General features: G+C 44.0%; 1 protein-coding gene across 1 annotated transcript in view; it reads left to right on the forward strand.

Moving 5' to 3' along the window:
* Positions 1-3,573: 3,573 nt before the first annotated feature.
* Positions 3,574-17,500, forward strand: part of LOC124021711 (CD5 antigen-like) — a 29,874-nt gene continuing 15,947 nt past the window's right edge. Inside the window, exon 1 of the mRNA XM_046336826.1 lies at positions 3,574-3,901. Coding sequence (XP_046192782.1) covers positions 3,586-3,901 — 316 coding nt within the window. The 5' untranslated portion in view covers positions 3,574-3,585. The remainder of the gene's footprint in view (positions 3,902-17,500) is intronic.

Consider the following 17,500-nt stretch of genomic DNA (forward strand, 5'->3'; position numbering starts at 1 on the left):
TTTTGTTGACGTTGAGTGTGAGGTTATTTTCCTGACACCACACTCCAAGGGCCCTCACCTCCTCCCTGTAGGCCGTCTCGTCGTTGTTGGTAATCAAGCCTACCACTGTTGTGTCGTCCGCAAACTTGATGATTGAGTTGGAGGCGTGCGTGGCCACGCAGTCGTGGGTGAACAGGGAGTACAGGAGAGGGCTCAGAACGCACCCTTGTGGGGCCCCGTGTTGAGGATCAGCGGGGAGGAGATGTTGTTGCCTACCCTCACCACCTGGGGGCGGCCCGTCAGGAAGTCCAGTACCCAGTTGCACAGGGCGGGGTCGAGACCCAGGGTCTCGAGCTTGATGACGAGCTTGGAGGGTACTATGGTGTTGAATGCCGAGCTGTAGTCGATGAACAGCATTCTCACATAGGTATTCCTCTTGTCCAGGTGGGTTAGGGCAGTGTGCAGTGTGGTTGAGATTGCATCGTCTGTGGACCTATTTGGGCGGTAAGCAAATTGGAGTGGGTCTAGGGTGTCAGGTAGGGTGGAGGTGATATGGTCCTTGACTAGTCTCTCAAAGCACTTCATGATGACGGAAGTGAGTGCTACGGGGCGGTAGTCGTTTAGCTCAGTTACCTTAGCTTTCTTGGGAACAGGAACAATGGTGGCCCTCTTGAAGCATGTGGGAACAGCAGACTGGTATAGGGATTGATTGAATATGTCCGTAAACACACCGGCCAGCTGGTCTGCGCATGCTCGGAGGGCGCGGCTGGGGATGCCGTCTGGGCCTGCAGCCTTGCGAGGGTTAACACGTTTAAATGTCTTAATCACCTCGGCTGCAGTGAAGGAGAGACTGCATGTTTCCGTTGCAGGCCGTGTCAGTGGCACTGTATTGTCCTCAAAGCGGGCAAAAAGTTATTTAGTCTGCCTGGGAGCAAGACATCCTGGTCCGTGACTGGGCTGGATTTCATCTTGTAGTCCGTGATTGACTGTAGACCCTGCCACATGCCTCTTGTGTCTGAGCCATTGAATTGAGATTCCACTTTGTCTCTGTACTGACGCTTAGCTTGTTTGATAGCCTTACGGAGGGAATAGCTGCACTGTTTGTATTCAGTCATGTTGCCAGACACCTTGCCCTGATTAAAAGCAGTGGTTCGCGCTTTCAGTTTCACGCGAATGCTGCCATCAATCCACGGTTTCTGGTTAGGGAATGTTTTTATCGTTGCTATGGGAACGACATCTTCGACGCACGTTCTAATGAACTCGCACACCGAATCAGCGTATTCGTCAATATTCCCATCTGACGCAATACGAAACATGTCCCAGTCCACGTGATGGAAGCAGTCTTGGAGTGTAGAGTCAGCTTGGTCTGACCAGCGTTGGACAGACCTCAGCGTGGGAGCCTCTTGTTTTAATTTCTGCCTGTAGGCAGGGATCAGCAAAATGGAGTCGTGGTCAGCTTTTCCGAAAGGGGGGCGGGGCAGGGCCTTATATGCGTCGCGGAAGTTAGAGTAACAGTGATCCAAGGTTTTACCACCCCTGGTTGCGCAATCGATATGCTGATAAAATTTAGGGAGTCTTGTTTTCAGATTGGCTTTGTTAAAATCCCCAGCTACAATGAATGCAGCCTCCGGATAAATGTTTTCCAGTTTGCAAAGAGTTAAATAAAGTTCGTTCAGAGCCATCGATGTGTCTGCTTGGGGGGGGGGGATATATACGGCTGTGATTATAATCGAAGAGAATTCTCTTGGAAGATAATGCGGTCTACATTTGATTGTGAGGAATTCTAAATCAGGTGAACAGAAGGATTTGAGTTCCTGTATGTTTCCTTCATCACACCATGTCCCGTTAGTCATGAGGCATACGCCCCCTCCACTCTTCTTACCAGAGAGATGTTTGTTTCTGTCGGCGCGATGCGTGGAGAAACTGTTTCTAGAAGTAGTGCACTATGTAGGGAATAGAGTTCCTTATAGAGTTCCTTATATAGAGGAGTCCTTATATAAGTCACTGTTTCTAGAAGTAGTGCACCATGTAGGGAATAGAGTGCAATTTTGGACACTGCCTCGGTTGACTTGACCCTGTTCCTGCTCCCCACTCACTCCTCCCTCTCAGTTAAACAAATAGAGACGTTCACTATCAGTTCGTTGGTCAACACCACCATGAGTGTCCTCAGCTACGTGTCCAGAGGTACATATTCAGGACTTTTTACTTCCTCCTCCTCAGACTCCTCCCCTTATTCTGGACCAATCCTTGGTCTGAACTGGTTTTGATCATGTGTGTCGTCCCAGTGATTGAGAAGTGAGCAGGACTTTTTTTTACCCCAAAGATCCTGATGAAATGTGGGATGATTCATTAAGTGGGAAGCAACCAAGTGGTGAGGAGGAGGAGTCAGGCTTGACTAGGTTAGTGTTGTACCATGACTAGGGGGAGGAGTCAGGCTTGACTAGGACAGTGTTGTACCATGACTAGGGGGAGGAGTCAGGCTTGACTAGGTTAGTGTTGTACCATGACTAGGAGGAGGAGTCAGGCTTGACTAGGTTAGTGTTGTACCATGACTAGGAGGAGGAGTCAGGCTTGACTAGGACAGTGTTGTACCATGACTAGGGGGAGGAGTCAGGCTTGACTAGGACAGTGTTGTACCATGACTAGGAGGAGGAGTCAGGCTTGACTAGGACAGTGTTGTACCATGACTAGGGGGAGGAGTCAGGCTTGACTAGGTTAGTGTTGTACCATGACTAGGGGGAGGAGTCAGGCTTGACTAGGACAGTGTTGTACCATGACTAGGGGGAGGAGTCAGGCTTGACTAGGTTAGTGTTGTACCATGACTAGGAGGAGGAGTCAGGCTTGACTAGGTTAGTGTTGTAACATGACTAGGGGGATGGGTGAGGGGAGGAGTCAGGCTTGACTAGGTTAGTGTTGTACCATGACTAGGGGGATGGGTGAGGGGGAGGAGTCAGGCTTGACTAGGTTAGTGTTGTACCATGACTAGGGGGAGGAGTCAGGCTTGACTAGGTTAGTGTTGTAACATGACTAGGGGGATGGGTGAGGGGGAGGAGTCAGGCTTGACTAGGTTAGTGTTGTACCATGACTAGGGGGATGGGTGAGGGGGAGGAGTCAGGCTTGACTAGGTTAGTGTTGTAACGTGACTAGGGGGAGGAGTCAGGCTTGACTAGGTTAGTGTTGTAACATGACTAGGGGGAGGAGTCAGGAGGAGGAGTCAGGCTTGACTAGGTTAGTGTTGTAACATGACTAGGGGGATGGGTGAGGGGGAGGAGTCAGGCTTGACTAGGTTAGTGTTGTAACATGACTAGGGGGAGGAGTCAGGAGGAGGAGTCAGGCTTGACTAGGTTAGTGTTGTAACATGACTAGGGGGAGGAGTCAGGAGGAGGAGTCAGGCTTGACTAGGTTAGTGTTGTAACATGACTAGGGGGAGGAGTCAGGAGGAGGAGTCAGGCTTGACTAGGTTAGTGTTGTAACATGACTAGGGGGAGGAGTCAGGAGGAGGAGTCAGGCTTGACTAGGTTAGTGTTGTAACATGACTAGGGGGAGGAGTGAATTCTGAATCAGTGGGTATATAAGGGTAAGCAATTTTCATATATATATGTATGTATGTATTTTTCTCCAGTTCCATTAGCAAGCTGTGATTGTGATATGAAGATGCAGAAGTCTGTCTCTGTCGTTCCTCTACTGTTGCTCCTCTGTCTGTCTGGGGTAAGGGTCACCAAAGGTCAAGGGGTAGAGGTCACTAAAGCTAAATCTGTAGATTTCAAGACAGAATTCGAGGTCAAAACACCAGCAGACGGAAAGGCAGATGGACAGACTGACCTCTGGGCTGAGCTGAGAGACATGGTGGTGGAACAGAGAGTGGAAAAGAGAGAGGCTGTCACTCAAAGTCAACTGGAGGACTCAAAGACACAGAATTCAGGTAAGAATCTTACCTGGAGTTACAATAAAGTTAAAAGGACTTGTTTTGAGTCAGTCTCACTTTCCCAGAAAATGTATTGACTTGTTTTGAGTCAGTCTCACTTTCCCAGAAAACGGATTGACTTGTTTTGAGTCAGTCTCACTTTCCCAGAAAACGTATAGACTTGTTTTGAGTCAGTCCCACTTTCCCAGAAAACGTATTGACTTGTTTTTAGTTCATTTATCTTACACAGAAAATCAAGTTGATTTGTTTTAAGATATTCTGACCTGTTTCAAGCCTGTTTTATGTTAAAGTCAGCAACATGATCTGCCATTATTTGCCAGTGCACTAGACAATTAGTCTTGGTTAGACATCTTACTAATTTATCTTACCTCACTTGTGTCGAGAATTTAGGCTAAAATAAGCAAAATTATCTGCAAAATGATCACACATGAATCATATCATGTATGCAGGTCAGGTGTTGTTTTGATCCAGCAGTAAAAACACACTGACAGGGTAGTTCCTCTTATGGCCACTAGGTGGTAAACTTGTGTCACAGACGCATGACCAGAACAAGGATTCCCAAACCTGGTCCTCGGGACCCCAAGGGGTGCACTAGCCTATGGCTCCACCAAGGGGAGCAACTTTGGTTTTACATAACCTTAGAATGTTTTGGGGAATTGAAAGCTAATTTCCTACATTTCCAAACAATCTATTATGACCTATGACCCTTCTAGCCGTCTCTATTTACAACAACAATCTAATATGACCTATGACCCTTCAAGCCGTCTCTATTTACAACAACAATCTAACATGACCTATGACCCTTCTAGCCGTCTCTATTTACAACAATCTAATATGACCTATGACCCTTCTAGCCGTCTCTTTACAGGACAACAATCTAATGACCCATGACCCTTCTAGCCATCTCTTTACAGAACAACAAAACCAGTAGTCTAACAAATGAACAACTCTTACACATATAGGACAAAGATTTACAGAAATACTTAAAGGACAAAGACTTACAGGAATACTGATAGGACAAAGACTTACAGGAATACTGATAGGACAAAGACTTACAGGAATACTGATAGGACAAAGACTTACAGGAATACTTCAGGATGTTGGCAATGAGGCCCTTTATGTGAACTACCTCTAAATGCCTTGATACTGGACACGGGGACATAAACATGATATCCACAAGCTGATCTGGAAGTAGCTAAAGGGCCTTATCACCAAACTCCACAAGCTGATCTGGGAAGTAGCTAAAGGGCCTTATCACCAAACTCCACAAGCTGATCTGGGAAGTAGCTAAAGGGCCTTATCACCAAACTCCACAAGCTGATCTGGGAAGTAGCTAAAGGGCCTTATCACCAAACTCCACAAGCTGATCTGGGAAGTAGCTAAAGGGCCTTATCACCAAACTCCACAAGCTGATCTGGGAAGTAGCTAAAGGGCCTTATCACCAAACTCCACAAGCTGATCTGGGAAGTAGCTAAAGGGCCTTATCACCAAACTCCACAAGCTGATCTGGGAAGTAGCTAAAGGGCCTTATCACCAAACTCCACAAGCTGATCTGGGAAGTAGCTAAAGGGCCTTATCACCAAACTCCACAAGCTGATCTGGGAAGTAGCTAAAGGGCCTTATCACCAAACTCCACAAGCTGATCTGGGAAGTAGCTAAAGTGCCTTATCACCAAACTCCACAAGCTGATCTGGGAAGTAGCTAAAGGGCCTTATCACCAAACTCCACAAGCTGATCTGGGAAGTAGCTAAAGGGCCTTATCACCAAACTCCACAAGCTGATCTGGGAAGTAGCTAAAGGGCCTTATCACCAAACTCCACAAGCTGATCTGGGAAGTAGCTAAAGGGCCTTATCACCAAACTCCACAAGCTGATCTGGGAAGTAGCTAAAGTGCCTTATCACCAAACTCCACAAGCTGATCTGGGAAGTAGCTAAAGGGCCTTATCACCAAACTCCACAAGTCTCCCTTGAACTTCCGATTGTCTTTATTCAGACCTCCTCTGTATGAAGTTTAATCCAGAACGCCCAGCAGTGGCTTGTATTCCTGGATGCAGAGGAAAGATTTGTGTTTATTTCATATTTGGTCTCTCTGTGTTTCAAAAATGTCCTTCAATTCTCAAGATGCTGAATGTATCACACCAGAAAAATCATCTGAGCGAACAAAACAGTGCCAGTCAGTCTCAGTTTGTGTAGCGTATCTATCTGATGCTGTCTGGTCAGAAAGAGTTTGACATTGTTTTTGACCATAGCAATGAATGCAAGAGAAGCCAACAAGCATTTGGCCTCCCTTGATAAAATGAAATGAATAAATGAATAGCCAATCAGCATTGAGCTAAACTGAGTGAGCTCAGCTGTGATTGGTCCTGGCTAAACAACAACAAAAAAGTGTAAATGGAAGCCAGTTTGGATTTGGCTTCAGACCAATCACATCACAAGCCAAAACGTCATTATTGACAGAAAGAATTTGAATGCATCTTGTTGTGTTGTTGTCTAGCGAGCGAATATCGTCCCTTTACTAAATTAGCCATCGATGATGATAGGGATTTGGACTTGAGTTTTACTTAATTCTCCGTACAGGCCAATGGTTATAACAGCAATTCTGATCCAACCATAAATTCATCCATTGGCTGAGAGGATGGAAGTTCAGCACATAGCTAGATGTAGTAGGCTAATGTTAACTAGCCCATAAAAGGAAGTTAGTCTAGCGAGCAAGCATTTTAGATGGCCTAGGACAATAAACTAAAATGGTGTACTGTATGACAGTCATAGACGTGTAGGATGAAAGAGGAGGATGGCTTTGGTGTTTCTCTATAAGTAGGGGGAGTCAACATGTCAACAGTCTACTTACACACACACACACACACACACACACACACACACACACACACACACACACACACACACACACACACACACACACACACACACACACACACACACACACACACACACACACACACACACACACACACACACACACACACACACACACACGAGAGAAATCAATACCATGGACAGCCACATCATATTCAGAGGACGTTGATTGGACATAATCATTTTCAGAAATGTTTAGTTGTCACTGTATGCTCTGGATAAGAGCGTCTGCTAAATGACTTAAATGTAAATGTAAATGTAAATTAGTCTAAGCAGAGGTGATTTGATGATGTTGAAATGTTGAAATGGTGCTGGAATAGTGGAGGCAGCTACTGTTATCTCTGTGACTTGCTGTAACTCTGTGGTTCTAAATCAATAGTTGTTTAGAAGTCAGAAACATGACCTTGCTTGACCTGCTGTAGGTCATGTAACTGTTTGTTACAGGTAATATGTTTTGTGGACTTCACAGGACAGATGTTGCTCTCTGGTTTTGTGATGAAACAATGGTGACAAATTTATCCTGCTGCTGTGTCTTCTTATTGTCTCAGCATTTAGGCTTATAAATTAATAGGTTACAGAGCAAACAACGTGATTATCACAACCCATTTGTTTTCTAGGTTGGCTTGGCCAGTGATTTTACACACGCACCACTACTGCTAACAGGGCAGACTGGACGACAGACCCCCACCAGTCTAGTACATAACTCAACTCTCTCCCCAACCCCCACCAGTCTAGTACATAACTCAACTCTCTCCCTGACCCCCACCAGTCTAGTACATAACTCAACTCTCTCCCTGACCCCCACCAGTATAGTCAATAACTCAACGCTCTCCCTGACCCCCACCAGTCTAGTACATAACTCAACTCTCTCCCTGACCCCCACCAGTATAGTCAATAACTCAACACTCTCCCTGACCCCCACCAGTATAGTCAATAACTCAACTCTCTCCCTGACCCCCACCAGTATAGTCAATAACTCAACTCACCCTGACCCCAACCAGTCTAGTACATAACTCAACTCTCTCCCTGACCCCCACCAGTCTAGTACATAACTCAACTCTCTCCCTGACCCCCACCAGTATAGTCAGTAACTCAACTCTCTCCCCGGCGCTCAGACAACAAATCAAGCCAAACAGATAACTGCCATGTTGGAGTCAACAGAAATCAGAAATAGCATTATAAATATTCACTTACCTTTGATGATCTTCATCAGAATGCACTCCCAGGAATCCCACAATAAATGTTTGATTTGTTCGATAATGTTCATCCTTTATGTCCAAACACCTCCTTTTTGATAGCCCGTTTAGCGCAGTATTCCAAATTCATGATGCGCAATCACTAGGAGCAGACAAAGTCAAAAAGTTCCATTACAATCTTGCGAAACATGTCAAACAAAGTATAGAATCAATCTTTAGGATTATCTTCAATAATGTTCCAACCGGAGAATTCCTTTTTCTTCAGAAATGCAATGGAACTCAAGCCAACTCTCACATGGTCAGCACGTGGCACTCTGGGAGAGACCTTACTCAATCCCCTCTCATTCGCCCCCACTTCACATGTATATACTACTGTCTATAGCCTCACTACTGTTATAGCCTCAATAGTGTTATAGCCCCACTACTGTATATAGCCCCACTACTGTTATAGCCTCAATAGTGTTATAGCCCCACTACTATATATAGCCCCACTACTGTTATAGCCACACTACTGTTATAGCCACACTACTGTTATAGCCACACTACTGTTATAGCCTCACTACTGTATATAGCCCCACTATTGTTATAGCCACACTAATCTTATAGCCTCAATACTGTTATAGCCCCACGACTGTTATAGCCCTACTACTGTATATAGCCCTACTACTGTTATAGCCTCACTACTGTTATAGCCTCACTACTGATATAGCCCCACTACTGTATATAGCCCCACTACTGTTATAGCCTCACTACCGTATATAGCCTCACTACTGTATATAGCCTCACTACCGTATATAGCCTCACTACCGTATATAGCCCCACTACTGTTATAGCCCCACTACTCTTATAGCCCCACTACTGTTATAGCCCCACTACTGTTATAGCCCCACTACTGTTATAGCCCTACTACTGTTATAGCCCTACTACTGTTATAGCCCCACTACTGTTATAGCCACACTACTGTATATAGCCTCACTACTGTTATAGCCACACTAATCTTAGCCTCAATACTGTTATAGCCCCACTACTGTTATAGCCCTACTACTGTATATAGCCCTACTACTGTTATAGCCCTACTACTGTTATAGCCCCACTACTGTTATAGCCCTACTACTGTTATAGCCCCACTACTGTTATAGCCCCACTACTGTTATAGCCCTACTACTGTTATAGCCCTACTACTGTTATAGCCCCACTACTGTTATAGCCACACTACTGTATATAGCCTCACTACTGTTATAGCCACACTAATCTTATAGCCTCAATACTGTTATAGCCCCACTACTGTTATAGCCCTACTACTGTATATAGCCCTACTACTGTTATAGCCCTACTACTGTTATAGCCCCACTACCGTATATAGCCCCACTACTGTTATAGCCCTACTACTCTTATAGCCCCACTACTGCTAAAGCCCTACTACTCTTATAGCCCCACTACTGCTAAAGCCCTACTACTGTTATAGCCCCACTACTGTTATAGCCCCACTACTCTTATAGCCCCACTACTGCTAAAGCCCTACTACTGTTATAGCCCCACTACTGTTATAGCCCCACTACTGTTATAGCCCTACTACTGTTATAGCCCTACTACTGTTATAGCCCCACTACTGTTATAGCCCCACTACTGATATAGCCCCACTACTGTATATAGCCCCACTACTGTTATAGCCTCACTACTGTATATAGCCCCACTACTGTTATAGCCACACTACTGTATATAGCCTCACTACTGTTATAGCCACACTAATCTTATAGCCTCACTACTGTATATAGCCCCACTATTGTTATAGCCACACTAATCTTATAGCCTCAATACTGTTATAGCCCCACTACTGTTATAGCCCTACTACTGTATATAGCCCCACTACTGTTATAGCCTCACTACTGTTATAGCCCCACTACTGATATAGCCCCACTACTGTATATAGCCCCACTACTGTATATAGCCCCACTATTGTTATAGCCACACTAATCTTATAGCCTCACTACTGTATATAGCCCCACTATTGTTATAGCCACACTAATCTTATAGCCTCAATACTGTTATAGCCCCACTACTGTTATAGCCCCACTACTGTTATAGCCCCACTACTGTATATAGCCCCACTATTGTTATAGCCACACTAATCTTATAGCCCTACTACCGTATATAGCCTCACTACCGTATATAGCCTCACTACCGTATATAGCCCCACTACTGTATATAGCCCCACTACTCTTATAGCCCCACTACTGCTAAAGCCCTACTACTGTTATAGCCCCACTACTCTTATAGCCCCACTACTCTTATAGCCCCACTACTGCTAAAGCCCTACTACTGTTATAGCCCCACTACTGTTATAGCCCCACTACTGTATATAGCCCCACTACTGTTATAGCCCCACTACTGTTATAGCCCTACTACTGTTATAGCCCCACTACTGTTATAGCCCCACTACTGATATAGCCCCACTACTGTATATAGCCCTACTACTGTTATAGCCCTTCTACTGTTATAGCCTCACTACTGTATATAGCCCTACTACTGTTATAGCCCCACTACGGTTATAGCCCCACTACTGTATATAGCCCTACTACTGTTATAGCCCTACTACTGTATATAGCCCCACTACTGTATATAGCCCCACTACTGTATATAGCCCCACTACTGTTATAGCCCCACTACTGTTATAGCCCCACTACTGTTATAGCCCCACTACTGTTTATAGCCCCGCTACTGTTTATAGCCCCGCTACCGTTATAGCCACACTAATCTTATAGCCTCAATACTGTTATAGCCTCTTTACTGTTATAGCCTCTTTACTGTTATAGCCTCTTTACTGTTATAGCCTCTTTATTGATACAGCCTCACCACTGTATATAGCCTTGCTAATGTTATATCCTCGCTACTGTATATAACCTCGCTACTGTATATAGCCTCACTACTGTTATATGTAGGTATGATTTTTAAGTAATTAATTAGCATTTTATTGCATGACATAATTATTTGATACATCAGAAAAGCAGAACTTAATATTTGGTAGAGAAACATTTGTTTGCAATTACAGAGATCATACATTTCCTGTAGTTCTTGACCAGGTTTGCAGCAGGGATTTTGGCCCACTCCTCCATACAGACCTTCAGATCGTTCAGGTTTCGGGGCTGTCGCCAGCCACGACCCATCTTCAATACTCTTACTGAGGGAAGGAGGTTGTTGGCCAAGATCTAGCGATGCATGGCCCCATCCATCCTCACCTCAATACGGTGCAGTCGTCCTGTCCCCTTTGCAGAAAAGCATCCCCAAAGAATTATGTTTCCACCTCCATGCTTCACGGTTGGGATGGTGTTCTTGGGGTTGTACTTATCCTTCTTCTTCCTCCAAACACGGCGAATGGAGTTTAGACCAAAAAGCTCTATTTTTGTCTCATCAGACCACATTACCTTCTCCCATTTCTCCTCTGGATCAACCAGATGGTCATTGGCAAACTTCAGACGGGCCTGGACATGCGCTGGCTTGAGCAGGGGGACCTTGCGTGCGCTGCAGGATTTTAATCCATGATGGCGTAGTGTGTTACTAATGGTTTTCTTTGAGACTGTGGTCCCAGCACTCTTCAGGTCATTGACCAGGTCCTGTCGAGTAGTTCTGGGCTGATCCCTCACCTTCCTCATGATCATTGATACCCCACGAGGTGAGATCTTGCATGGAGACCCAGACCGATGATGATTGACCGTCATCTTGAACTTCTTCCATTTTCTAATAATTGCGCCAACAGTTGTTGCCTTCTCACCAAGCTGCTTGACTATTGTCCTGTAGCCCATTCCAGCTTTGTACAGGTCTACAATGTTATCCCTGATGTCCTTACACAGCCTCCTGGTCTTGGCCATTGTGGAGAGGTTGGAGTCTGTTTGATTGAGTGTGTGGACAGGTGTCTTTTATACAGGTAACGAGTTCAAACAGGTGCAGTTAATACAGGTAATGAGTGGAGAACAGGAGGGCTTCTTAAAGAAAAACTAACAGGTCTGTGAGAGCTGGAATTCTTACTGGTTGGTTGGTGATCAAATACTTATGTCATGCAATAAAATGCAAATGAATAACTTAAAAATCATACAATGTGATTTTCTGGATTTTTGTTTTAGATTCCGTCTCTCACAGTTGAAGTGCACCTATGATAAAAAAAATACAGACCTCTACATGCTTTGTAAGTAGGGAAACCGTCAAAATCGGCAGGGTATCAAATACTTGTTCTCCCCACTGTATGTGAAGTCACCCTTGAGGAGCGGTTCGTATTGTGTACTATGACAGTGTCATTGTCTCATGTGTAAACAAAATGGTTGCTCTGCATTCAGAGATGTTCCTAATGATGTCTGCACCCAGCTCATTTTGTATTTGCCTGTCTGCATTATTCACCAGGGAAAGGAAACATTCTGTGAATACTGAAGCATTGCATCAACAAGGTGTATCTGATAATATTGAAACATTGCATCAACAAGGCGGCTCTGATAATATTGAAACATTGTATAAATGAACGAGGCGGCTCAGAGAAACTGAAACATTTAGTATCAACAAGACAACTCTGATAATATTCACATTGCAACATAGTAGTCAACATGGGCCAGCTGGTCTGTCTGATATTATTGTGTTGAATACGCAGCATCTGGGTGCTCATTATATACTATACTCTCTCCTCTGCCCTCCCCTCCTCTCTCTATCCACTACTCTCTCCTCTGCCCTCCCCTCCTCTCTCTCTCCACTACTCTCTCCTCTGCCCTCCCCTCCTCTCTCTCTCCACTACTCTCTCCTCTGCCCTTCCCCTCCTCTCTCTCTCCACTACTCTCTCCTCTGCCCTCCCCTCCTCTCTCTCTCTCCACTACTCTCTCCTCTGCCCTCCCCTCCTCTCTCTCTCTCCACTACTCTCTCCTCTGCCCTCCCCTCCTCTCTCTCTCCACTACTCTCTCCTCTGCCCTTCCCCCTCTCTCTCCACTACTCTCTCCTCTGCCCTCCCCTCCTCTCTCTCCACTACTCTCTCCTCTGCCCTCCCCTCCTCTCTCTCTCCACTACTCTCTCCTCTGCCCTTCCCCCCTCTCTCTCCACTACTCTCTCCTCTGCCCTCCCCTCCTCTCTCTCTCCACTACTCTCTCCTCTGCCCTTCCCCCTCTCTCTCTCCACTACTCTCTCCTCTGCCCTCCCCTCCTCTCTCTCTCCACTACTCTCTCCTCTGCCCTCCCCTCCTCTCTCTCTCTCAACTACTCTCTCCTCTGCCCTCCCCTCCTCTCTCTCTCCACTACTCTCTCCTCTGCCCTCCCCTCCTCTCTCTCGCCACTACTCTCTCCTCTGCCCTCTCCTCCTCTCTCTCGCCACTACTCTCTCCTCTGCCCTTCCCCCCTCACTCTCTCCACTACTCTCTCCTCTGCCCTCCCCTCCTCTCTCTCTCCACTACTCTCTCCTCTGCCCTTCCCCCCTCTCTCTCTCCACTACTCTCTCCTCTGCCCTCCCCCTCTCTCTCTCCACTACTCTCTCCTCTGCCCTCCCCCCCCCTCTCTCTCTCCACTACTCTCTCCTCTGCCCTCTGCCCCCCTCTCTCTCTCCACTACTCTCTCCTCTGCCCTTCCCCCTCTCTCTCTCACTACTCTCTCCTCTGCCCTTCCCCCTCTCTCTCTCCACTACTCTCTCCTCTGCCCTTCCCCCTCTCTCTCTCCACTACTCTCTCCTCTGCCCTCTCCCCCTCTCTCTCTCTCCACTACTCTCTCCTCTGCCCTCCCCTCCTCTCTCTCTCTCCACTACTCTCTCCTCTGCCCTCCCCTCCTCTCTCTCTCTCCACTACTCTCTCCTCTGCCCTCCCCTCCTCTCTCTCTCCACTACTCTCTCCTCTGCCCTCCCCTCCTCTCTCTCTCTCCACTACTCTCTCCTCTGCCCTCCCCTCCTCTCTCTCTCCACTACTCTCTCCTCTCTGTCCCCTTCCCCACTCTCTCTCTCCACTACTCTCTTCTCTGCCCTTCCCTTCCCCTCCTTTCTCTCTCATTCTCTCTCTCTTCCTGACATGTAGCAACAGGCCTGTAGAGCTTGACTCAGGTCACAGACCTCTGGCATCTACACTCCCCCTTCTCCTACTCTAACATAATACCAATATTAAAAAGATACATAAAATATACTCTTATTAATTTACATAGAGACAGATACAATCAATCATTGGCACACTGAATATACAACAGTCAGATGCAGGACACCATCACAACTTAACTGACATTAGTGCCTGTCCCCAGATGGACAGTTAGACTACAGTAAAGTACATTTACAGGTGATCACATCATTGTCCTGCTTTGAGACACATTTTTACTGTCTGCTTCCAGTTGCATGTTATTTTACTAACCCTGAAAATGTCAATACCTTAATACCTTACATTACCTTAATACCTTATATTACCTGAATACCTTACATTACCTAAATACCTTACATTACCTTAATACCTTATATTACCTGAATACCTTACATTACCTGAATACCTTACATTACCTTAATACCTTACATTACCTTGATACCCTACATTACCTTGATACCCTACATTACCTTAATACCTAAATACCTTACACTACCTAAATACCTTACATTACCTTAATACCTTATATTACCTTAATACCTTATATTACCTGAATACCTTATATTACCTAAATACCTTACATTACCTAAATACCTTACATTACCTAAATACCTTACATTACCTAAATACCTTACATTACCTAAATACCTTACATTACCTTAATACCTTATATTACCTTAATACCTTACATTACCTTAATACCTTACATTACCTTGATACCTTATATTACCTGAATACCTTATATTACCTAAATACCTTACATTACCTAAATACCTTACATTACCTAAATACCTTACATTACCTAAATACCTTACATTACCTTAATACCTTATATTACCTTAATACCTTACATTACCTTAATACCTTACATTACCTTGATACCCTACATTACCTTGATACCCTACATTACCTGAATACCTTATATTACCTTAATACCTTACATTACCTTGATACCTTACATTACCTGAATACCTTATATTACCTTAATACCTTACATTACCTTAATACCTTACATTACCTAAATACCTTATATTACCTTACATATTACCTTAATTCCTTATATTACCTAAATAACTTATATTACCTTGATAACTTACATTACCTTAATACCTTATATTACCTTAATACCTTATATTACCTTAATACCTTACATTACCTAAATACCTTACATTACCTAAATACCTTACATTACCTAAATACCTTACATTACCTTAATACCTTACATTACCTTAATACCTTATATTACCTTAATACCTTACATTACCTAAATACCTTACATTACCTTAATACCTTACATTACCTAAATACCTTACATTACCTTAATACCTTATATTACCTTAATACCTTATATTACCTTAATACCTTACATTACCTTAATACCTTATATTACCTTAATACCTTATATTACCTTAATACCTTACATTACCTAAATACCTTACATTACCTAAATACCATTACATTACCTAAATACCTTACATTACCTTAATACCTTACATTACCTTGATACCCTACATTACCTTGATACCCTACATTACCTTAATACCTAAATACCTTACATTAGCTTAATACCTTACATTACCTTAATACCTTACATTACCTTAATACCTTATATTACCTTAATACCTTACATTACCTTAATACCTTATATTACCTGAATACCTTATATTAGCTTAATACCTTACATTACCTTAATACCTTACATTAGCTTAATACCTTACACAAAATCCCTGACGAAGGCCGTGAGGCCGATCCGTAAAGCTTATTTAAGATCAGTGATACTATCAAGAGCAGTGTGCGGTTTCCTTTCTCCCTCATCAATACCTTACATTATCAAAACAGATCTCAGAAACTGTCACAAGATGTCTGTGTGATCACGCTCTCGGCAGCCGATATGAACAAAACCTTTAAACAGGTCAACTTTCACAAAGCCGCTGGGCCAGATGGATTACCAGGACGTGTACTCAAAGCATGTGCGGACCAACTGTCAAGTGTCTTCAATTACATTTTCAACCTCTCCATGACCGAGTCTGTAATACCTACATGTTTCAAGCAGACCACCATAGTCCCTGTGCACTAGGAAGCCGAAGGGGACCCCCCGACCAGGTCTCTGACCTCCTCCCTATAGGCTGTCTCGTCATTGTTGTGGTCAGGTCTACCACTGTTGTGTCATCTGCAAACATAATGATGGTGTTGGAGTCGTGCCTGGCCATGCAGTCGTGGGTGAACAGGGAGTACAGGAGGGGACTGAGCACGCACCCCTGAGGGGCTCCAGTGTTGAGGATCAGCATGACGGATGTGTTGTTACCTACCTTTACCACCTGGGGGCGGCCCGTCAGGAAGTCCAGGATCCGGTTGCAGAGGGAGGTGTTCAGTCCCACGGTCCTTAGTGAGTGTTGAGCTTTGAGGGCACTATGGTGTTGAACGCTGAGCTGTAATCAATTAATTGAATTGTCACATAGGTGTTCCTTTTGTCCATTATTATAATATTTTTTTTAGAGGTGGATCAGCTTAATATTGCGGAAATATTGTTGCTTCCATCAATGTAATTGTCTGCATCATTTCCAATCCCGCATATCTTTTTGGGGAAAATATATATATTCATATACATACACGTACATACACATATGCATACCTACACACATATATAGATACACACACCTATATAGATATACACATATATACATACACACACCTATATAGATATACACATATATACATACACACCTATATAGATACACACATATATAGATACACACACCTATATAGATATACACATATATACATACACACACCTATATAGATATACACATATATACATACACACCTATATAGATACACACATATATAGATACACACACCTATATAGATACACACATATATACATACACACACCTATATAGATATACACACCTATATAGATATACACACACACATATATACATACACATACCTATATAGATATACACATATATACATACACACACCTACAGTGGGGCAAAAAACTATTTAGTCAGCCACCAATTGTGCAAGTTCTCCCACTTAAAAAGATGAGAGAGGCCTGTAATTTTCATCATAGGTACACCTCAACTTTGACAGACAAAATGATAAGAAAACAAATCCAGAAAATCATATTGTAGGATTTTTTATGAATTTATTTGCAATTTATGGTGGAAAATAAGTATTTGGTCAATAACAAAAGTTTATCTCAATACTTTGTTATATACCCTTTGTTGGCAATGACAGAGGTCAAATGTTTTCACACACTGTTGCTGGTATTTTGGCCCATTCCTCCATGCAGATCTCCTCTAGAGCAGTGATGTTTTGAGGCTGTTGCTGGGCAACACAGACTTTCAACTCCCTCTGAAGATTGTCTATGGGGTTGAGATCTGGAGACTGGCTTGGCCACTCCAGGAACTTGAAATGCTTCTTACAAAGCCACTCCTTCGTTGC

Source organism: Oncorhynchus gorbuscha, unplaced genomic scaffold (assembly GCF_021184085.1).
Source record: "Oncorhynchus gorbuscha isolate QuinsamMale2020 ecotype Even-year unplaced genomic scaffold, OgorEven_v1.0 Un_scaffold_1177, whole genome shotgun sequence".
Taxonomy (NCBI): domain Eukaryota; kingdom Metazoa; phylum Chordata; class Actinopteri; order Salmoniformes; family Salmonidae; genus Oncorhynchus; species Oncorhynchus gorbuscha.